We start from the raw sequence: 23,810 nt of genomic DNA on the forward strand, positions 1-23,810 counted from the left end.
GTTAGCGGTTTCAGAGTAACAGCCCTGTTAGTCTGTATTCGCAAAAAGAAAAGGAGTACTTGTGGCACCTTAGAGACTAACCAATTTATTTGAGCATAAGCTTTCGTGAGCTACAGCTCACTTCATCGGATGCATACTGTGGAAAGTGAAGAAGATCTTTTATACACACAAAGCATGAAAAAATACCTCCCCCCACCCCACTCTCCTGCTGGCAATAGCTTATCTAAAGTGATCACTCTCCTTACAATGTGTATGATAATCAAGTTGGGCCATTTCCAGCACAATGTTAGCGGTTTCACTTCTGCTTCTTGTATAACAAACATCCAACTACTGCACCTACTCAGGGTACTAACCTGCTGGTGATGCTTCATTCCTTCAAAAGGAATTTGCATAGGAAAAAGGCTGAAAAGCGTTGAATATCCAAAGAGCTGAATAAATCAGATGACCATCGGGAATGTTTTGAAATAGTTTAGAGCTATTTGAATAAGGGCTTGTCTTCACTGCAGTTAACTCTGGCTCTTACTCATGTATTGTCCCTAACAACTCCTGTTCACACACACAACCCTCTCCCCAAATACGGTGGTGCTTTCTGATCAGTTTCAACATAGCTAGCCAGCCTGTCCAGGATATAGGTTAAAGCCTGAGTACACCCTATCTCCAGCTGGCAACCCAGCACATTTTTCAGGCTAAAACACTCCAGTGCCTTTCCATATTTCCCCTTATGTGCACAGAGAGGCAGACAAGTTCTTCCAAAGTTCACTGGGAAAGAATCAGAGTGAAGGAAGTATTGGCAAGCTTATCAAACTACTCTTAGATGTAGGAAGTTGATGTGGAGCATGGCCTCTTGTGTAGACCACTTGCCCTAGGCTCAGCTTACTGCAGTTTAAAGAATTGTGGGATATGCCCTCAGAAGTCCTAGCACCTCATACAGGCAAGTGCAGCACTAGTGTTGAGGTATGTGGCTGCTCACAACCAAGCTAGACTAACCTGGGTGCTCAGACCCAGGTGCTGATCATTTGGGGTAACTGCAATGAAAACACGCCCTAAGAAAGATACTTCTCTTGCCTTTAAAGTCAGGGTAAAATTGGTAGAATAAAAAAGAAAAATTCCATTGTAGAATTTCCCCAGATTTGAGTAGAATATATATATATATATAGAGAGAGAGAGAGAGTATATTTCCCCAGATTTGAGTAGAATATATATATATATATATAGAGAGAGAGAGAGAGTGTATATTTCCCCAGATTTGAGTAGAATATATATATATATACTGTCACCGGAGCCTAACGAGAAACACGGACACCCTTAAAATCCTCCAGACCTTTGGAGAGCAGGGCTGGAGCACAAGAGGGAGACCGACCCAACCCTCCCTCAGCGACACCCCCATGTTCCCCCAGAGAGAGACTGAGCCACACACCCCCCGGCGACACCCCCACAGAAGCGCTGGAACTAGGAGTAGGGAGGGGGCTGCAGCACCCCCTGGCTTGAAGTGAATATATATATTGCAATCAAAAATATATTTCTTTTGACACAATTTTTTTTTACTGAGGCATTATAAACCCAAGAAATAAGAGACTTACAATGGAAAGTGTCAGAGTTTTAAATACTGTATAGCTGAATTAAAGAAAACATTCATCTATGGGGATACTGTCAACTTGGTTTAACCCTAAAATTTAGCAGATATTAAACAAGGATTTTATAAAAGTTTGAAGGCTTCTAAAGGAAATCTGGCTGTCTGCTAATAGCCTCTGTACTTGTCCTTGCAGACTGACAAGTATATCAGTTTTTGTTTTCAGTAGAAATATCCAACACATGACTTGTAATGTAAACCTCAACTACTGAATCCCCTCCCTTCTTCCAAGGAACAATCCAATGTGTATTTAAAGCGTACTCGTTCCTGAACATTCGCCACAGCGTCTCCAGCTCCCTGTGAGCCAATGATACAGTGTTTACAATCCAACCTATGTTTTTCTATTACATTTTTAACCTTGCAAGCTGACCCATACAGCTAGTTGAAGCAGCTCTACTGATTTGGCATGTGTCTGTAAAGGATATAGCAGGGAAAGAATTTAAAAATCTTAGCAGGCACTCTTCTGTTGCCAAATAGCAAGGCTCCCACAAGGTACTACTGTGCTTTTGACACACATGTGGGCTCCCAGCTTTATGTACCTACATTTAGAAGAACCCTAAAATTGATTCACACAAGTATTTGTGCTTGCAGATTGTGAAGTCGGTTGTCTAGTTTCACTATTTGTCTCTGCAAATCAGAGATGGAGAGGTTACTTACCTGTACAGTAACTTGAGTTCTTCCAGGTGTTTTGTCACTATAGATACTTTGAGCAGAGATTGTGAAGCACTGTCCATGGGCCCATGGTGGCACAGAGCAGCTCCTCGTGTTCCCATTCAAGGGCACATGGGGTGGCATGGACCCACGCCACTCAGTTCGTTCTCAGCCACAAAGCCAGAGACTCCACAGTGGCAAGGAAGGAGGGCGGGAGATGGAGCACCCCTAGGGAAAAAAGATCTTGAAGAACTCACGTTAATGTACAGGTAAGTAACCTCCCACTCTTCTTCAAGTATATGCCCTTATGGGGGCTCCCCTGTAATATACTCTCAGCCAATAACTTAACATGTAGGTGGGTGCTGAGGAAGCAGATCCAAGATATTCCAGCAGTCTCATAGCACATTAAGATGCAACCTGACACCCACTCTGACAGTCTTCGTGTGGAAATGGGCTGTCCTCTCATCCTCTTTGCAAAAGACACAAATAGTCTTGCAGAGGCCCTGAAGATCTTAGTCCTGTCAAGGAAGAAGGCAAGAGCCCTTTGGATAGAACACTGGTACCTGGATTTCCTGAGACCTTAGGGAGGAAGTGAGGGTGGAGACATAGTGAAACCTTATCTCTGTAGAAGGTAGTGAATGGTGAGTCTCCTATGATGTCATCTAGTTTTCCCACTAGTCTAGCCAAACAGGTTAGCTCCATGCTTGAGAACCATCAAGAACCTAGCTTTCAGGTTCAAGGAGGGGGGCTGGGATGGATCAGGATCGCCGAGTTCTGTGGCGGGGGATCCCTCCTCGGGGGAAGGCTGCAAGGCATTGCCACAGAGAGGTGAAGAAGGTTTGAGTACCACAATTGTCTTGGCCAGGACAGTACTATGAAGATAACCCTTGCTCTTCCCTGTCACAGTTTTAGCAGGGTCTTGAGAATTAGAGGTAGAGGAGGGTAAGCATATAGCAGGGTATGTGGCAACTGTATTATCAGGGCATTTCCCAGTGAGTTGTGGTTGTATCCTTCCTTGGAGCAGAAGCGGCAACATTTTGTGTTGATTGGATTAGCAGAAAAGTCTGCATCTGGTAATCCCCTACTCTAGCAGATGCTGTGGAAGACCGAATCATTGAGCTCCCATTCATGGTCCGGGTGGAAGTTCCTGTTTGGAGAGTCTGCAACTGTACTCTAGAGGCCTAGTAGTTTGTTGCTCTGTTGTCCAGCATTATCCTGAAGAAGTGACCCTGTACGTTGTGAAGGAAGTATTGGCAAGCTTATCAAACTACTCTTAGATGTAGGAAGTTGATGTGGAGCATGGCCTCTTGTGTAGACCACTTGCCCTAGGCTGTAACCCTGTGGAGGTGAGCCCTGCATCCAAAAAGGGTGGCACCTATTGAGAAGATCTTGGAGGGTGAGGAATGTGGGAATGGTATTCCCACGCAGACCTTCAGTGGGTCCTTCCATCACCTGAGAGAGATTCCAGAACTTTTAGAGGTACTGTGATGCATTTGGACAGACTGTGTCTGGGTAGGATCCCCTGGGGGAATAATATGAAGGGGAAAGGAGTCCAGAAGAGCTGGCTGTATTTCAAGTAATCCCTGTTGAGGTTATAGGGACAAACCATCCCAATGTGTCGAAAGAATAGTACATATGGCAGGCGACCAGCTTGGCTTAACGGTGAAATCCTTGCGGATCTTAAACATAAAAAAGAAGCCTACAAGAAGTGGAAGATTGGACAAATGACCAGGGAAGAGTATAAAAATATTGCTCGGGCATGTAGGAATGAAATCAGGAGGGCCAAATCACACCTGGAGCTGCAGCTAGCAAGAGATGTTAAGAGTAACAAGAAGGGTTTCTTCAGGTATGTTGGCAACAAGAAGAAAGCCAAGGAAAGTGTGGGCCCCTTACTGAATGAGGGAGGCAACCTAGTGACAGAGGATGTGGAAAAAGCTAATGTACTCAATGCTTTTTTTGCCTCTGTCTTCACTAACAAGGTCAGCTCCCAGACTGCTGCGCTGAGCATCACAGCATGGGGAGTAGGTGGCCAACCTTCTGTGGAGAAAGAGGTGGTTAGGGACTATTTAGAAAAGCTGGAAGTGCACAAGTCCATGGGGCCGGACGCGTTGCATCCAAGAGTGCTAAAGGAATTGGCGGCTGTGATTGCAGAGCCATTGGCCATTATCTTTGAAAACTCGTGGCGAACGGGGGAAGTCCTGGATGACTGGAAAAAGGCTAATGTAGTGCCAATCTTTAAAAAAGGGAAGGAGGAGGATCCTGGGAACTACAGGCCAGTCTGCCTCACCTCAGTCCCTGGAAAAATCATGGAGCAGGTCCTCAAGGAATCAATCCTGAAGCACTTAAACGAGAGGAAAGTGATCAGGAACAGTCAGCATGGATTCACCCAAGGGAAGGTCATGCCTGACTAATCTAATCGCCTTCTATGATGAGATTACTGGTTCTGTGGATGAAGGGAAAGCAGTGGATGTATTGTTTCTTGACTTTAGCAACGCTTTTGACACGGTCTCCCACAGTATTCTCGTCAGCAAGTTAAAGAAGTACGGGCTGGATGAATGCACTATAAGGTGGGTAGAAAGTTGGCTAGATTGTCGGGCTCAACGGGGGGTAGTGATCAATGGCTCCATGTCTAGTTGGCAGCCGGTATCAAGTGGAGTGCCCCAAGGGTCAGTCCTGGGGCCGGTTTTGTTCAATATCTTCATAAATGATCTGGAGGATGGCGTGGATTGCACTCTCAGCAAATTTGCGGATGATACTAAATTAGGAGGAGTGGTAGATACGCTGGAGGGCAGGGATAAGATACAGAGGGACCTAGACAAATTGGAGGATTGGGCCAAAAGAAATCTGATGAGGTTCAACAAGGATAAGTGCAGGGTCCTGCACGTAGGATGGAAGAACCCAATGCACCGCTACAGACTAGGGATGGAATGGCTAGGCAGCAGTTCTGCGGAAAAGGACCTAGGGGTGACAGTGGACGAGAAGCTGGATATGAGTCAACAGTGTGCCCTTGTTGCTAAGAAGGCCAATGGCATTTTGGGATGTATAAGTAGGGGCATAGCCAGCAGATCGAGGGACATGATTGTTCCCCTCTATTCGACATTGGTGAGGCCTCATCTGGAGTACTGTGTCCAGTTTTGGGCCCCACACTACAAGAAGGATGTGGATAAATTGGAGAGAGTCCAGCGAAGGGCAACAAAAATGATTCCGGGTCTGGAACACATGACTTATGAGGAGAGGCTGAGGGAACTGGGATTGTTTAGTCTGCAGAAGAGAAGAATGAGGGAGGATTTGATAGCTGCTTTCAACTACCTGAAAGGGGGTTCCAAAGAGGATGGTTCTAGACTATTCTCAGTGGTAGAAGAGGACAGGACAAGGAGTAATGGTCTCAAGTTGCAGTGGGGGAGGTTTAGGTTGGATATTAGGAAAAACTTTTTCACTAGGAGGGGGTGAAACACTGGAATGTGTTACCTAGGGAGGTGATAGAATCTCCTTCCTTAGAAGTTTTTAAAGTCAGGCTTGACAAAGCCCTGGCTCGGATGATTTAATTGGGGATTGGTCCTGCTTTGAGCAGGGGGTTGGACTAGATGACCTTTGAGGTCCCTTCCAACCCTGATATTCTATGATTCTATGTTTGGGGTGTCAATAGTCCTTAGCCATGTCTGAAGGCACCTGGCAGTGTTTTTTCCTACTGGAAAAAATCCACAAGACCCCAAATATTTGCTAACCACTCAGCTAAAATGTGGACTAACAAAAAACACTATGACAAAAGACATTTGTGTGTTAGTGCAATATAAAACTAATTTTAACTGCTGTATTACAAGACTGTAATAACCCTACAGCAGTCCCTCGTTTTATGTTTTCACTTCTGGAACAAAGGAAGTGTTGTTTTTACCCTTGTACAGATGTGTAAAATCTTGTGTCTATTCAAAGCCTTCTAAAACCAGAATGGTTACAGGGAGCGTGGGAAGGAGTGAACGGCTGGATTCTGCACCTATCAGCATGCACCAGTCACTGACTCAGGAGTTTTCAAAATAATGGAGAAGGAGGAGGAGGAACATTTCATCAGGAGAAACAGGACCAGGGCTACTGCTGCGAACCAGGTCCATGTGCAATAACAGAGTGGGAGGGAGAAGCAGAGGCAGCCTGTTTGGTGTGGGCACATGGTTGTGCATATGAGAGCAGTAGCCAAAGGATTTGCATTCTACAGTTATCAATAAATATCTGTACTGTCTTTATTACTCATTGTTTATTTATTTGTATTGCCATAGCACCAGGCAGGAACCAAGACCCCATTGTTCTAGGCACTGGAGAAGCAGAACAAAAAGATTATTGTCTTTGATTAGCTACTAAATAACCCACAGTAAATCAGAGCACAGGGATTTGCATGTCTGGCATTAAGAAATAACCATGCCGTCATTTTGCAAAGCAGACCCCTTGGCTAATCCAAGAGTTGTATAAATGAGAAATAGCCATACAGTTGGGGTCAGTGATGTCCAGCCCTCTTCTCTGATGTTCTTAGACAATTGCATTTCAGTTTAATCAAAAAGAGAATTTTTGTTTTTGCCAGTTTTTCTCAACCCTAGAATAGTTTTTGTGACAAGTCATAGTGGGGAAAAAACCTAAAGCCAACTAAACAATACTCTAGTTTTCCAGCCTGAAGGAGGATCTGTAGCAGAAACTTTACCCATATGCTCATTTTCTATTTCCAGCTTCTATTTTATAAAAATAACTTGTATTCAGAGTGCTGTTTGTGATGCAGGGAACTGATGGGTAGGATCCCCTGGGAGGCTATGAGATAGAAAGGAGTCCAGGAAAGCTGGCTGTATTTTAAACCGTGTCCACTCAGAGCTGCGGGCAGCCGTGCCTGGGGACAGTCAATGTAAACAAACCGTCTCGCGGCCAGCCAGCAGATTAGTCTGACAGGCTGCATGCTGCCTGCAGGTTGCCCACAACTGGGTTAAGGATTATTTAGAAAAGCTGGACATGCACAAGTCCATGGGGCCAGATCTAATGCATGCGAGGGTGCTGAGGGAGTTGACTGATATGATTGCAGAGCCATTGGCCATTATCTTTGAAAACGTGTGGTGATAAGGGGAGGTCCTGGACAATTGGAGAAAGGCAAATATAGTGCCCATCTTTAAAAAAAGAGAAGGAGAATCTGGGGAACCACAGACCAGTCAGTCTCACCTCAGTCCCCGGAAAAATCATGGAGCTGGTCCTCAAGGAATCCATTTTGAAGCACGTGGAGGAGAGGAAGGTGACCAGGAACAGTCAACATGGATTCACCAAGGGCAAGTCATGCCCAACCAACCTGATTGCCTTCTATGATGAGATAACTGACTCTCTGGATACGGGGAAAAATGGTGGACATGATATTTCTTGACTTCAGCAAAGCTTTTGACACCGTCTCCCACAGTATTCTTGCCAGCAAGTTAAAGTAGTATGGGCTGGGTGAATGGACTATAAGGTGGATAGAAAGCTGGCTAAATCATTGGTCTCAATGGGTAGTGATCAATGGCTCCATGTCTAGTTGGCAGCCGGTATCAAGCCGAGTGTCCTAAGGGTCAGTCCTGGGGCTGGTTTTGTTCAATATCTTCATTAATGATCTGGAGGATGGTGTGGATTGCACCCTCAGCAAGTTTGCAGATGACACTAAACTGGGAGGAGAGGTAATACGCTGGAGGGTAGGGATAGGATACAGAGGGACCTAGACGAATTAGAGGATTGGGCCAAAAGAAATCTGATGAGGTTCAACAAGGACAAGTGCAGAGTCCTGCACTTAGGACGGAAGAATCCCATGCACCGCTACAGACTAGGGACGGAATGGCTAGGCAGCAGTTCTGCAGAAAAGGACCTAGGGGTCAGAGCGGACGAGGAGCTAGATATGGATCAACAGTATGCCGTTGTTGCCAAGAAGGCCAATGGCATTTTGGGATATATATGTAGGGGCATTGCCAGCAGATCGAGGGACGTGATCGTTCTCCTCTATTCGACATTGGTGAAGCCTCATCTGGAGTACTGTGTCCAGTTTTGGGCCCCACACTTCAAGAAGGATGTGGAAAAATTGGAAAGAGTCCAGCGGAGGGCAACAAAAATGATTAGGGGACTGGAACACATGACTTATGAGGAGAGGCTGAGGGAACTGGGATTGTTTAGTCTGCAGAAGAGAAGAATGAAGGGGGATTTGATAGGTGCTTTCAACTACCTGAAAGGGGGTTCCAAAGAGGATGGATCTAGACTGTTTGCAGATGACAGAACAAGGAGTAATGGTCTCAAGTTGCAGTGGGGGAGGTTTAGGTTGGATATTAGGAAACACTGTTTCACTAGGAGGGTGGTGAAACACTGGAATGTGTTACCTGGGGAGGTGATAGAATCTCCTTCCTTAGAAGTTTTTAAGGTCAGGCTTGACAAAGCCCTGGGTGGGATGATTTAGTTGGGGATTGGTCCTGCTTTGAGCGGGGGGTTGGACTGGATGACCTTCTGAGGTCCCTTCCAACCCTGATATTCTATGATTCTAGGAGCGGTACATCTCAGCCATGCAGCCGAAGTAATTTACCTTCTAGTGGTAAGAGCCCTCTCCCTCTCCAGAGAGAGAATATAAGCTAGTTAGTAACAAAGGATACTACATCCCTAGATTCATTCAGAAAGTCTCTGCACAGATATAGCTTGACCCCTTGATAGCTCCGCTATGGTAACAAATAGTTTAGGTGTCTTCCTAATATCCTTTGTTCTTTGCAGATAAAAGGCCAAAGCCCTTTAGCTGTCCAGAGAATGCAGATGTCTCTCTTCATCTGAGGTTTTGGAAAAAATACTGGTAAGTGGATTGTCTGACTCACATGAAACTTGGAAATTATTTTAGGAACAAATCTAGTGTGGGGTTGTGATGAGAGTTTTCTCTATAGAAGGTAGTATATGGTGGGTACGCCATGAGTGCTCCCAGCTTGCTGACTCTTCTGGCTGATGTTATAGCTATTAGAAAGACCACCTTTGTGGACAAATGGAACACAGAGAATGTAGCTAGAGGCTCAAAGGAGGGTTTAGTCAGAGGAAATAGGACAAAAGTTGAGGTCCCATTGGTGCAAATTTCACCAGTGGTGGAAAGGATCTGAGAATCCCTTTCAGAAATCTAGTTGTGACAGGATGAGTGAAGATTGTATAGATATCCACCATAAGATGAAAAGTGCTGGTTGCTGCTAAATGCATTTGCAGAGACCTGACTGCAATATCTGAAGACTTAAAGGTAAGTAGATACTCTACGATAGCAGGGATCCCAGTACATTCTGGACACAAGTTGTGCTGATGAGCCCAAGAGGAGAAATGCTTCCATTTTGCTGAGTACCAGCTTCTCATTGAGTCTTTTCTGCCCATCCAAATACCAGGCTCTGGGTTGCAGTGATCCTGGATTGGAGTGCATGAACCTGCCCCTGTCTTGTGTTAGAAGATCTGGCAAAGTGGAGATGTTCATCGATGGTTGAACTAAGAGCTTCAGCAGATCTGTAAACAAACACTGTCTTGTCCAGTTGGGTGCAATCAAGATGACTCAAGCTCTGTCTTGGTGGCTCTTCTGCAGAAGTTGTGGTATCAATGTAAAGGAAGAGAAAGCATTCCCCAGGCGACCCTTCCATGACACCGGTAGGGCATCTCCCATCAACCTGTTTCCCAGGGCTGATCTGGAGCAGTACCATGGAAGTTATCTATTTGACTGAGAGGTGAAAATGTCCCTGATTGGCGCTGGGAACATATATTGTTGAAAACTCAATTGTGACTCTCCCATTCATAATTTGCAGGAAAATGTCTGCTCAGGCAGTCTGCTAGGGAGTTTTGCGGCCTAGCAAATATGCTGCTGATAGGGTTAGGTGATGGCTGATGGACCAATTCCAGAGGGTAACTGCTCCCATGGACAAAAGGGGAGATCTCCTCCCTTTTTTCATATAAAATACTGTTGTAATTTGTCCACTGTTATTTGGACGTGTTTGGATCAAATGAGTGAGATGAAGGCATTGTAAGCTTGAGGGATCACCCAGAGTTCTAGTAAATGGATATGCATTCTGGACTCCCATACTGTGCCATATGATTGCCCATGCGAGCATCCCAGGCCAAGAGAGAGTGGTGTTGGTAACGGTGGTAGCTTCAGGATTTGGTGTGACGAAAGGAAGCCCCACCCAAATCTTCTCTGGTTTTGTCCTCCAGATGAGAGTCTGAAACTTTGAGCAGAATTGTCACCTTGCTGTTTATGTTGCCCTTCTCTGGAGAGTACTTGGAGAGAAGCCAGGCTTGTAGGCAGCAAAGATGAAGACTGGCGACTAGAAACAGCTGCCAGCCTAATTAGCCAGGGGCTATAAAGGCTGGGAGGAAGGAAGCCAGGGGGAGAAAAGGGAAAGGCCAGAGGCTGTGAGGGCCTGATGGCTCTGGTCTGCTGCTTGTGAAACCTGGCTGTAAAATCCTGTATATAGATAGTAAGGTCGTGGTGGGAAATAGATTTCAAAATACACTGGTGCTTGCATCAACCTGAGGCTTCTCTGACAGGTTTGTGAGGACAGTAGGGGCAGAAGCAACAGGGACTCAGCTGCGCCTCGCTACAGTCACACACTAAAAAGGAGCAAGGGCAGAAAATACAGTGTTTGAACCCTGGGGATAATTTTGGACTTCTTGCAAGGAAAAAGTTCCTGGTTGGGAAAATAATGGAGAAAAATACTAACTATACTATGTAGACTATAAAAAACTACTAAAGCTACTAAAAAACTATATACGACATTTTACAGCAATGACACAGGGAAGAAAGGAGCCAAGGATACCAAAGTTTCCAGCTCAGAGCATGCGGCAGTAAAAAGGAACTGGAAAGGCATCAGCCCACACCAACTTTTATGCTCTCAGTTCACAGCACAAGGAGTGCTATGGCACATGCGCAGGCCAATGGACACAGCTAACAAAAAAAGCCAGGACTCAAGCTCATGGTGTGCATGCGTATTCCACATGTGGAATACACATAGGGACCATCGCTTGAAGAATAATCTTGGGATACATGCAAGTGAAGAAACCGTGAAGACACATGAACATGGGTAGGGTTTTGCTGTGAGAATGTGGACACCTGGGCTAGGTTAACCTGGGTGCCCTGACGCGAGTGCCAATCTCCTGGGTTAATTGTGCAGTAAAGGCGTATCTTCAAAGTCTGTCTACATGGGGAAAAGGTGTTTTAACACACATTAAAATCTGAGTGTAGACAAGGGCAAACTATATTTGAACGCATGTGAAGCTGGTGGAGGTAAACTGTGGGCTCCTTTCCTAGGCATTAAGGGTATAGCAACGCAGCAGCTAAGAGGTGTAATTACCAGCTCAGACAGACACAGATGCTAGCTTTGCTTCAGCTAGTACCTAAAAATAGCAGTGTGGCAGAGGCTCAGGCTAGCCTCCCATGGACAACTCCACCCCGCAATTCCCTGGTACATATTCAGGTTGTTAGCCCAAGCCGCTGCAGCCACACTGCTACTCCCCCTGTGCATGATATGGAAGAGATTTGAATGTGTGTCTTTTGTGCTGCAGGAGAATGCCCTAGTCACTGGACCATGGGGTATTCTGATGTGGGGCTCTGCTATTGAAGCAACTCCACTTTATATAAATAACTGAAAAATAGTTGGAGCAGGAACTAGTCCCTACATCATAGGTGACTGCCCTAACCATCAGGCTGTAGAGTCATTTGCTTGGGCTCTCTTCCTGGTCCAAGGACTATTCATTATCATGAATGACCAGGACTTGTCACTATGACGTGCACAGCAGAACAACACTCAATTTAGAATACCCCATAGCTCAGTGGCTAGGGTATGGTCCTCTCATCTGGGAGAGCTGTTCAAATCCCTGAACTGGGGAATTGCCTTGATTATAAGTCCTGGTGCAAATGCATACGTCTGAATTCCTGCAATAGACATGCAACTATATTATTTGAAACTTGGTTTAACCTGTTCACAAGTAGATGTTGGTACTAGTGCAGCTATGTAGGTGATTAGCCACAGATGGATGTAACCATGACAAATTCCCAACATAAGGAAGGCCTTAGTAATATTAAAATCCTCAACAGTACTTCATCAGCACAAGCTGGTATGAAGCTACTACTCTCTTATTCCTTTTCATATTTATATCACTAAGCTTTTAAAAAGAAAGTTGTGAAGATGGATGATATAAAGGCCAAGACTAACAGTTCAAAAAAGAACTAGGTAAGTTCATGGAGGTCCGTCAATGGCTATTAGCCAGGACAGGCAGGGATGGTGGCCCTAGCCCGTTTGCTAGAAACTAGGAATGGGCAACAGGGGATGGATCACTTGATTGCCTGTACTGTTCATTCCCTCTACGGCACCCAGCCTTGGCCACTGTCAAAAGACAGGACACTGGGCTACATGGACCTTTGGTCTGACCCCATATGGCCATTCTTATGTTCTTAAATGAATCTTTTGTCTGTTGCCCCAGTGTCACAGACCTTGCCAGAGCCTTGCAGCAGAATATAGACCGAGTTTGCCGGATAGTATATGACATACAACAATGGCTGAGAGTTGTGTGCTACAAGAGCTAAATCCACACTCCACATCCTCCTGCTCCTCAGTAAAGGAGAGGTAGGAAACTAGGAGTTACCCTGATCTCAGTCCTTGCCTCACCTGAGAAGCCGCCTCTCATGTCTCAAAAGAGTGTTTCTGAATCCGAGATCAGCTATATGCCTTGGAGGAGGCAAAATGAAGGGAAGGGGAGGCTTGAGGTAAATCTTGGGGAGAGTTGTTGGACTTGAGAGAATGGTTTGGGGCAGGGTAATCTGAGGCTGCTGGACTTGATGCCATCTGTGAGGGTCAGAGTTCAGTTCAAGTTTGATAGGAAGGCCAAATAAGCTGGCCCAGAGGGTATAGTGCAGATCTTTGTGGATAGTGTTACTATAGGAAGGAGAAATCCAGTTGTTTATTTCTATCATCACAGCATGTAGGAACCGTATTCATAGACCTTGTGCTGGTGCTGTACTACCCCAAGGTTCCTGGAAGGCCATGATTGCTGAAGAAAGGTAGTGTGGGATAAATGGATAGAAGGGAATTAGGATTAGAGATTATTGATTGTGGAGTAATAAGTGGAGTTTGAGTGAAGTCACACAAGTGAGGAAAAAGAGAACGGAAAAGCAAAGAAAAGACTGATGAGAAGGAAATAGAAATAGGCGAAAGGAGGGACATGGGAAGCAAAAATGAAAAAAAAGTACACAATAGAAAGAGAAATGAAGGGAAAAGGAAAGGAGAGCAAAACTATAATAAACATTTTAGAATTTAGTAGAAACCTGAGGCAAACTTGCAATAGAATACATACAATTAGCATATACATACATATATTTTATATAAAATTCTCTGTACATAAACATTGAGTTCATGTGCAACAGCTTTTGATGGCATACATCCCCTCTGTGGAGGCTGCTACCATCCCTGCCAAGCCTGACATTTTTGTCTTTAGAATTACTGCAAAAGTAGCATGCATTTCCAAACACATTTTCAGACAGGATCCACCCCTTGACACCTCTGTAGATGTACTCTCCTTCGTACATCACCCTAGACCTCCTCTGCAGTGGTCTGTAGGATGGTCAGAAGTGATTATACAAGACCAATTTGAACCTGTGACCCCAGCCATGGACCTTAGCCAGCCTCAGCCCCTACAGAAGGTCCAGAAAGAGCAGAGAGGAATGAAAGGATTCAATTATTACAATTAATAAACCCTTTTCACAGGGGCTTCGACCATTCTGGAAGCTTGAAAGCCACAGACCTAGTTCATCTACCTGCCAACGATGTTTGTTCTTTACACTATATATTCCTACTGCTTTCAAGGTAACAGATTGTTGACATGGTGCTATGAATATTCTGTCTTGGGGGTAAGGCTAGGCTTTATTCAAGATTTCTAAGATCAAGATGAAAAGCAGATCCCAGTGGCATTCCTATCATGCCATACCTGTATCTATAGTACTTCTGCCTTTATTGGGTGTTGGATTACACCTTCATCCATTTGGACACCAGTTTCCAGACCAAATATTGAAAGTGGATGCTGGGTGAGTTAACTTCTACACCTTAGGCTGCTTCAGAAGCAAACAGATTCAAAGGGTGCTTTGGCTCAATGGCACATAACTGCAGTCAGATGCTTTTCCCTGTTTATGCTTGAGTCATCTATACGTAGGCTACTTTCCCACCTAAAGGCATTATGAACGTCAGTTTGGGGCAAGACGACTGATGAGACAAAAGCTACTTGTAGAGGTCTCTCAGAGAAATCAGTTACAAAACCATCTATGAGGTTGTGGGTGCAGGAATTATTTTTTCACAACTTACACAGGTTTCAATGTGGAACTGCCAGTGACTGTGGAATTGAGGCTAGGAGCATTCAAAGAGAAAAACTAATGTGTGTTAAATGGATTTTCTACTTTAAAATTGTGTGGCCACAGAATCTGCAAAAAATTAAAACCAAAGGCAAGTGTGTACAAAATAATTTATTACAGCATAACATATGTTGGCATTATTTTACAGTGAGCTTTTCATTCAACAATTTTGAATCTAAACAGATGACACACAAAGGAGACCATTTTAATTAGAACAGTTTATTTGTCTTAATAAAATCCCCCTTCATGAACTTATATTAGCCTTAGAGGGGCTAGTTAATATTACTGAAAATATTTACACTACAGTGAAATAAAAACAAATCTGACTGAATGATTCCATTGCAGTTTCCAGAAAATGTATTTTTTTGTACAAGCCACAGTATATTTAGGTTTTGATAGCAGTTCTTGTAGAATGCAAAGCTGTCATATGTAGTCATTTTGTCCTGCAATATTATGCTTTAAAACAGCTATGTTAAGTTCAGACTTTCATTCTGATGTGTTGTATATTTTATGCACTTATTAGTTAATGCACCAGAACACAGAATAAGAAAGAGGTTCATTGTGATTTGTAGTCAGCCTATTTGTGCTCCCTTAAATAATTTTTAAATATAAAATGCACTCCTCAACTACTAGTTGCTTTTGTAGCACTTAAAGCAATAGTATTTAGGCAAGAGAAGTATTAAATTTATCAGCTATAAGTCCACACCTAAGACTTTTAATGGAGGTATACAGTAAACTTACCAATGAATTTTTATGATCCTGAGGAGAACCATATTCCCCATTATTGTACCTTATGCATCTGCCCAAAACTGGAGTAGCTTTTCCAAACCAATAAATGGCAATGAAAAAAGAAAGAAGACAGGCAGACAGACAATGGTATCGAAACCGTATCATATTCACTATTATTTCAAGGAACTACATGTAATCAACTGTTTTTTTAAAATGTTAAACCATTCAAAAATGCAAGGAAACAATAGCTATGGAACAAAGGTAGATAGAAAAGAGTTTTTGAAAACTCTTACCATCTATTTTTAACCAAACCTCCATATCCACCAGCACTAGTTCCATATAAGACACAGAATTGACAAGAAACATGCAAACAGCCAACATTTACAGTTATGTGCTTCAAAAGAAACCAGAAGGACCAAAATTAAAGAAACCAAAACCAACAAAACAAGATGACGGGGATTGATACAAGCAGCACTTTTCAGTTCTAATTTGCTAAAATCTGCTCAACGGATAATTTCATCACCAAGAAATTATTATATGTACTTCTAAATGTAACAACACTTCGGTGAAAGTAGTCTTTAATGTCCATAATTTGGGGATTTTGTTGTTAAAAGACTTAAAACAGTACAAGAATAAACATGACAAATGTTGATTAGAGATAATGTTTACATAAACATTGGCAGTTCTTGTTGGATGAAACACACGCTAACAGCATACTCCATTTTCATTTAAGCATCCAAATATTTCATTTTATACCTGTAAGATATAAAAACTGAATCCTGGAAAAGTAAACCTGATCTGCATCCCACCAGTCTGTAGGTATAGTCAAATATTTTATTTGTACACGACTTCAAATTTCATTGGACAGCACATCATGGTTAACAGCTGTATGGTTCACTGATGCAAAGCTACTGTCATCCTCATTTGTGGCAGGCATAAAGGCAGACGTAAAAGGAAACAGTTTATGACATGCTGTCCGATACTCTTCATATTGGGTATGGCAGCTTCCGAAGCTGCCATCAAGCAGTGCCTCGAAAACCTTTGTTAAAGTCTAAAGAAACAAGAACAGTTAAATTTAGTCTAGACTATTTTATTACCAAAGAAAACATGGGGCTCTGTAAATCTCGCTTGCATGATTAATGAATGCAGTGCCCTCTGCTGGCAATAAGTGTCATTGTCCTTGTTTACAGAAGTCTGACATCGAGAATATAATTTTAACCAAAATAAAAATATTCCTTTTGGTATTAATAATCAAGATTCAGAAAAATTAACCGGGTACATGTATCTTGTGCTTCGTATAACATGCTCAAGACCGCCTACTTTGTCCCTAAATATACAAAGAGGTTACAATTAAATTAGCTTACCTTCACATTTTTGTCTCTCATAGTTTCATCTAATCTAGTAGCAATAGCAATTGCTTTCTCCTGTCTTGATTTGTCCAGGAAATACATCATCTTAGCACCTTAAGCATAAGAAGAAAAAAAAGACATTCGATCAGACACTGACAACATTCTTTGGTAAAATACTTGATTTATTGTAAAATTATAAACGGATACAGAAAACAATCCAAAAACAAAAAGAAAGATATCGTGGACTGGGGCTTTCTACAGATTTTAGAACATATAAATTTTTCCATCCATTATATTTTATATAAGAAAATTATATTTTCACATTTTACTTATTATAAGCGATGACAGCACAAACATTTGATAGTACATTAAGAGCATAAGGATAAAGTAAAGCTGTAGCTCTGCTACTGACAAAAATGAAATGCTCACTAGAAACTTTGCTTCAAATTTTCACTAAAATGTTAATAGAAATAGGATGCTTGAGGCAACAGTTAATAAGGAAAGAGGTCAACACGCAGAATAGGGAAACAATATCTAGATAACTAAGTCATTCAAGTCAGCATGCTAGTTGAGATGCACCCTACAATGATAAAGGAACTGGCAGATGTCTTCTTAGAACTATCGTGAATTATTTTTAAAAAGCTCTGGAGTTAAGGTGAGCTGCTAGAATAATGATAATTAATCATGTGGCAGGTATGACAGGCCTTTAAGAAGAATTATAAGAAGAAGAATTACAAATTTACGTAATTTGGCATCCTACCTGAATAAATCCAAGGGCATGAACAGACATTGCCCCCTCCCAAATATGAACGCATAGAAACTAAATAAGCACACAACCTACTTGCAAGGAAAAATATAAAAAGAAATACGGTTTTGACCTAAACAGTAACTAGATAAAAGCAGCACCATCTTACTCAGATCTATGCCTTGTCTGTAATTCAGTCTCATATTTGCTTACTATATTATTTTCTCAGTAAGTTTTTATAGCTTTTTATTTCTGATTGCTTTACTGAACTAAACACCTAAGAAGGGGTGAACTGGAATATGTTCTGTCTTGTGGAATCATTAATAATTATTCATTAAATAAATGTAACCAATTTAAATGCAAGTCCAATGAAGACTATGAGGTAGCAGAGGGCTGTCATCAAAGACTTAATTTAGCATGCAGAATCTTTTTAGTGATGATGCCCATAACAGGGTGGTTTACCTCTTAAAGAGCCAGGGCTGCCTGGGGCAACCAGCCCTGCTCTAGAGAGGAGTCCAGTAGGTAGCTGGTGGGAATCAGCCAACCCAGCTGGGCAGCATCAAGTGATTGGGGCTGATGATTCCCAGCTGGGGGATATAAATGAGGAACCCAGACTCCACATGAGAGTCTGGGACAAGGAGAGGGCTCGGTGTACACTTTTCTGTAGCTGCAGAAGAGGACTGTGTGGGGGCAAGTAGCCCTGAGGATTCCCCAGACTGGGAAAGCCCTGACTAATAAGCTGCCATGAGTCAGAGGACCCCATAACATAGGTAGGGAACAGGACTATTATTTTGTTGTTTCATGTTTCAATTTTTTTTTTTATGTTGGAGAATAAACACAACCCTCAAGCACAGGCTAGAAACTGAACTGTGTGTGGCCACTTGTATGCCCCAGGATGGTGATTTAGCCCACCAGCCTACAATGCCCAAGAAAGAAAGAAAGAACCATCCAGCTTGCCTTGCAGATTCCAGTACTGGGTGTGCAGGACTGGCAATTATAAGAGACGTAGACTGCAATGAAGGTCTGTAGGCAAACCCAAACTTGATTATGTTGAAACAGGTGACAGCGTGATGCAGTCACACAAAGTTAATCTACATTACAACCCAGGACCATCCTTTTCTCCAACAATCCTATCCTCTAAATATTCTTGCTAACAGTACTGAACACACTGTAATGCTCCATAAACCTTTAATTTTAATCTGTGCCACTACAATACTCGATTTACTGGTTTCCAGCCACTTAAAATACCTTAACCACTGGACTGGTACTGACTTAAACAGTCTTATCCATAGTGAAACAGTCACTAGACGAGAGAGAATATGATTTTGTAAGTCTAGGAGTTAAGGCACCTGCCCAGGAGGTCCTGGGTCCAGTCCCCTTACTTTAGTCACTCTTTCATTATTTATCTACAGTGGAACAGCTTCAACTAAGGTAGACTGAGGGAGCCCCACATCAGAATATCCCATAGCTCAGTAGTCAGCACACACTCCTGAGAGGTGGGAGACCCCCTGTTCAAATATCTCCTCCACCCTCTGAAAGAGACCGGGGAATTGAACCGGGGTCTTCTACCTCCTAGGCAAATGCTGTAACCAGTGGGCTAGAAGTTATAAAGGTGGTCACTTCTTCCTCCTCCTGTTTTGTGTGGAATGAGGCAGACATCTAACTCATTCCTGGAAGAAGTCACTTAGGTGCCTCACCACCTGACTCCAGGCAATGAGATCCCGTTTGTGGATTGTAAGCAGAGATAGGAACATGAGTCCTGGCTGCAGGGAAGCACCTATTTCCATGAGAGGGACAGAGCTTAGCCCACATGCTTCTCCTCAGCATCTTCTATTGGCTTGCCTACACAGCTCCCCATCTAGCATGCTGGGTTTTGTGGATTATATTCTTAGGCACCTATCTGTCCCCATTCACTGTATAGGAGCCCAAGTGTTTAACTTGGCTTTGTGGAAGGCAGTGTTGCTGTGATTTTCTAGGCATCTAAAAGTTAGGTGCTCTGATGCTCAATATTGCAATGCTTGAGTCCCTTCATTGATCCCACTGTAAATGTCTGATAAATGTGAAGACTCTTCTCACCTTCAAGCTGCTGGAAGGGAAAAGTTTTATTTTCTCTCACCCATGCCGCTGTCTTCCTGAGGAGGAGATTTCTATTCTGAACTATTTTTATCCAGAGCCTTCTGCCAACTCCACTCCTCTACTCTACCCTACCCTACCCCCAAGTTGTTTTGTGTGTCCTGCTGCCACTTAGTATCTTAATTGACCACTCTTAAGCAGCAGCAACAAGAGCAGCGTAAAACTGACATAATTCTTGACTTTTCTGTCATTACCCAGTGTTGTGAATAGCAGAGGTGAAAGTTACTAGTCTTGTTCTTTCATTCTGTTGCTGCTGCTTTGAAAAGCTATGAGCAGAAGCAGAGGCACTCCAGCTAAGTGGAAAATAAGGAGGGAGGACTGTTTACATTACAAAGGTTTTTTGAGACCACAAGGGATAGAAAATTATTTTTCTTTTAAAAATAAATCCTGTAGAAATGGAAAGCTTCCCACATGAGGCAGTGAGTGGACAAGAGGATTGTTAAAGCCCTTCAAACAAACGGACATTTAAAAAATAATTTGTATCTGAGCCTCTGGCATATTCTAATTGGAATGAAGAACAGAGAAAGACATTAACTTGATTGGTTTCAGAGTGATAGCCGTTTTAGTCTGTATCAGCAAAAATAATGAGGAGTCCTTGTGGCACCTTAGAGGCTAAGAAATTTATTTGGGCATTCTTCAGATGCATGGAGTGAAAAATATAGTAAGAAGAATGCTCAAATAAATTTGTTAGTCTCTAAGTTGCCACAAGAACTCCTTGTTATATTAACGTGATTATTTACCATCATTTAACATTTTCATAGCATCAAAATAAACAAACCTGAGAGCAGATGCAGAATGGAGGTAGCATTATGTTTGAGAAACTCTTCGTTAAAACTTTCCAAATCTTTGTTAAAGATTTTCTGCATTTCTTGAGTTAGGACCTTGTTCACAATTTCTGGGAGATTACTATGATCAGATACTTTACAAAAAAAAAAAAAGAAAAGAAAAGCAGAAAGTTACCGTTGCTGCTATTGGTCCAGATAAACTTCAAGTCTAGTAATACACCACTTTAGCACATACACACACACACACACAATGGTTGAAATCAGTATTACAGAAGTCAGTATTTTACCATCTTTGATTTTCAGCAAAATATTAGAGGGCTTCAATAGGTTCTGATGAAATTCTGAACACTTTGTATATAAATAATGCAATTTTTTGCCGTGTGTGTCTATTTTATTTTAAATATATTAGTGTTTGTATAGTATTTAGACACTAAAATATCTACAGCTGCTTCATTGTACATACCAGATTTAGAGAATTTAATCAAACATTCATGTAGCCATGGATTATTATTGTTGATAGCAAAAGCTCTCTTGACAGACTGCAACATTAACAGAAACTTTCCTGTGCAAAAAACAAGAATCAAAAAACCAAAACCAAGGTTATAGATACACACTTCCTTTTAACTTTTTGTATTCCTTTAAATTTCAATGCAGACACTGACCCAAATCTTTAACTTTCTCATAAATATACCCCAAAATGCCAAACACCGTTAGATTTAGTTAAAAAAATGTTAGGCATATTTTTACTCTTCTCTTTTCAGAAATTTAAAAAAAAATCAGTGTTTTTACAGAGTGATAATAGCAATGTTTTCTGAAAAACCCACCAACCATGTAAAAATAAGTCTAATATTTAGGTGTCTAGCTTTTATAGGAAGTTATCTCCGCAATTCCTTTGTGATTTCATTAGTAAATCTAATGCAAATATTAGAAACACCAAATCTTATGCAGAATGGTCATATCTGTACTCTCAATACGCAAATACACATAACACATTGTGGTAGCCCTTAACTTCATTCCATTATAGAAGAGCTGCTGCTCACAGTTATTAGCAACACTGCATCAGGTACATTAGTCTAATTTTTTAATTGCTGAAGAATTACAACTGGAAATATTTTTTCCTCCATATCTCATTAGCATATAGTCTTTATATAATTCCTTTATTCTTAAGGTCAGTTTTAAGAACAAATTATGTGCTGCCAAAGAAAGGTGACATGGTATACATTAAGTTTTCTGTAATATTTATCCATCAATGCTAGGCATGATGGAAACTCTTGCCTCAGTAAGTTAGTAAACAGACTACAGCTGGGTAAAAATAAGTTGAAGAAGGATTAGAACATTTGGAGAAAAAATTAAAATTTGCATATACTTTACCTTTTCTAAAGTATATTTCAAATGCTAACAGATGTGTCTCTATGTTATCTGCAACAAGATTCTTAAGTGGCATAAGGAACTTAATAGCTTCCTCTAATGGATTTTTGACCTGTTTTAATAGAAGACGAAATTTAGGTTATGTAAAAAGGAGGCATCTATCACATTTTATATATATATATATAAAATCTTTTTAAAAGATTAAGCTTTCTATGAATTTCAACCACCATGCAGTGACAGATTAGCCCTTTTGTTTTTTTGAACAAAAACACAAATAAAAAACCACACACACGCCTGTCCTGGTCCCACTATGCACAGCAAGGAAAAGAGTACTTCAATCACCTATCTGATTTCTAGAGTATTGGCACAAAACAGAAAAATCTTCATTTATACTCAAGAACGCATTACCTATACAGCTTAAGAGATCACATAGCCAACCAGTAAACCATGACAACACCTGTCTGAAGTAAACTGAACCAAGAAACATGTATTTGAATAAACAGTTTACATATCACTGCTGTCTTTTGACCATTTTAAGTTGACCCCCGTTTGACTATAGCTACATGTGGCATTACCGCCACGTATTTCAGATGGGTACCTTCTAACTAATATCATAGTGGTAACAAAAATAACTAATGAACTAATTCATAACTATGAACTAATTCATAATTAAAAAATAGTTTCAGATGTTTACAAACAAATGTACTTAAGTCCTCATGCCAAATTTTGTGGCTGTCAATCACATTTTCCTACTTTTTCCTCTACTCTCTAGCTGTGGAAAAGACCTATATAAACGACAGGGGACACAGCTGTACAGAAGAATAGTGCCTACAAAAATCTGACAATGGCTAGGTAGCTGATGTTCCAAGACCACTGCCTATCATGCTAACCAGCATCGTCTCATTTGTTTCCTGGTGCTCCCTTTGATTCCACCTGCTGTTTTAGACCATGGGATGTGTGTGTGTGTGTGTTTGTTTTAAAAAAACACACAATTATCAACAAAGTGCTATCAAATGCACAAACTAAACATACTGGAGAAAAAGTGAACTACCATTTTTTCTGTAATCTTTTATTTAATTATAGGCGTTATAAAAATGGTCGGCAAATTTGTTTTGTACAAAAATAATTTTTAAATTGATTTGTCCCTTTAAAAGGATTTTTAAATCTCACTTTAAAAGATTTCCAATGTTACAATCTTCCAGAAGTGTGTGGGGATGGGAGTGGGGGAGGGGTGGCCAAAGAGAATATCACAAGATGAACTGCCATAAATTTTACATAACAAGTAACACAATGCTTACTCTCTCCAGTTTTTCAGGAACTAATTCTTCCTTGGGACCACTAGTTTCCTCCTCTTCCTCATCTCGTTTTTTCTTTTGAGTCTTTTGCTGTCGTTCTCTTTCTGCATGCTTTCTCTCCTCTTCAAGTTTAGCTTTCTTCTGTGCTCTTCTCTGCTTGCTCAGCATTTTCTTCAGTTCTTTGGCTGAAAGGTTTTCTATAGATAAAATAAAATAAGTTTAAATTAACATCTGATTTATACAGACTCAGAATTTCAATAATAATCTTGGTTTTTCCTCAAACAATATATGGGCATCTAGACTTTTCATATAGGGAAAGGAGAGATGTATTTGTACAGAAATTTCAAAAAGAAACCTTTCACTTATCAGTAAAATGCACCAATTACTATGTAGTCTAATATTACTGGATATTAGACTTTCAACAGAAAACATTTTGTAATCTTAAATGCCAAGGTTTATATAAATAATATAAAAATGAAAGTCCAGAAACTTAGAAATATTTATTTAAACCATGAGTCAGATGAAGTGTGAAGTTTGGAAATCCTATATTATTATTTGCATCCTGGGACATTATTAGACCACTGTGTACTCATACCGTGTCTTTCATCCAAAGATCTCAGGTGGCCCAACAAAAGCTGGATGACATTTTTCTTGGAGACCAAACTTAAATTCACCTGTTACCCTTAGTTCAATATCATCTTAATGCTCTTGCTAATATCTACTAGAAACCAACTAAAACATTCATATTA

The 23,810-nt window shown here is 41.5% G+C and overlaps 1 protein-coding gene across 3 annotated transcripts in view; it reads right to left on the reverse strand.

The window, feature by feature from the left end:
* Nucleotides 1-14,733: 14,733 nt before the first annotated feature.
* The window catches only part of NAA16 (N-alpha-acetyltransferase 16, NatA auxiliary subunit), a 109,017-nt gene continuing 99,940 nt past the window's right edge, over nt 14,734-23,810 (reverse strand). For 2 of the 3 annotated variants that reach the window (XM_073345785.1, XM_073345806.1), the window contains 6 exons: nt 23,065-23,258; nt 21,770-21,878; nt 20,862-20,960; nt 20,392-20,532; nt 16,751-16,848; nt 14,734-16,437 (listed from right to left, as the gene is read on the reverse strand). In XM_073345785.1, coding sequence (XP_073201886.1) covers nt 16,237-16,437; nt 16,751-16,848; nt 20,392-20,532; nt 20,862-20,960; nt 21,770-21,878; nt 23,065-23,258 — 842 coding nt within the window. In that variant the 3' untranslated portion in view covers nt 14,734-16,236. The remainder of the gene's footprint in view (nt 16,438-16,750; nt 16,849-20,391; nt 20,533-20,861; nt 20,961-21,769; nt 21,879-23,064; nt 23,259-23,810) is intronic. The other variant, XM_073345796.1, reaches the window with a different exon arrangement.

The sequence above is a fragment of the Lepidochelys kempii genome, chromosome 1 (genome assembly GCF_965140265.1).
Source record: "Lepidochelys kempii isolate rLepKem1 chromosome 1, rLepKem1.hap2, whole genome shotgun sequence".
In the NCBI taxonomy this organism is placed as follows: domain Eukaryota; kingdom Metazoa; phylum Chordata; order Testudines; family Cheloniidae; genus Lepidochelys; species Lepidochelys kempii.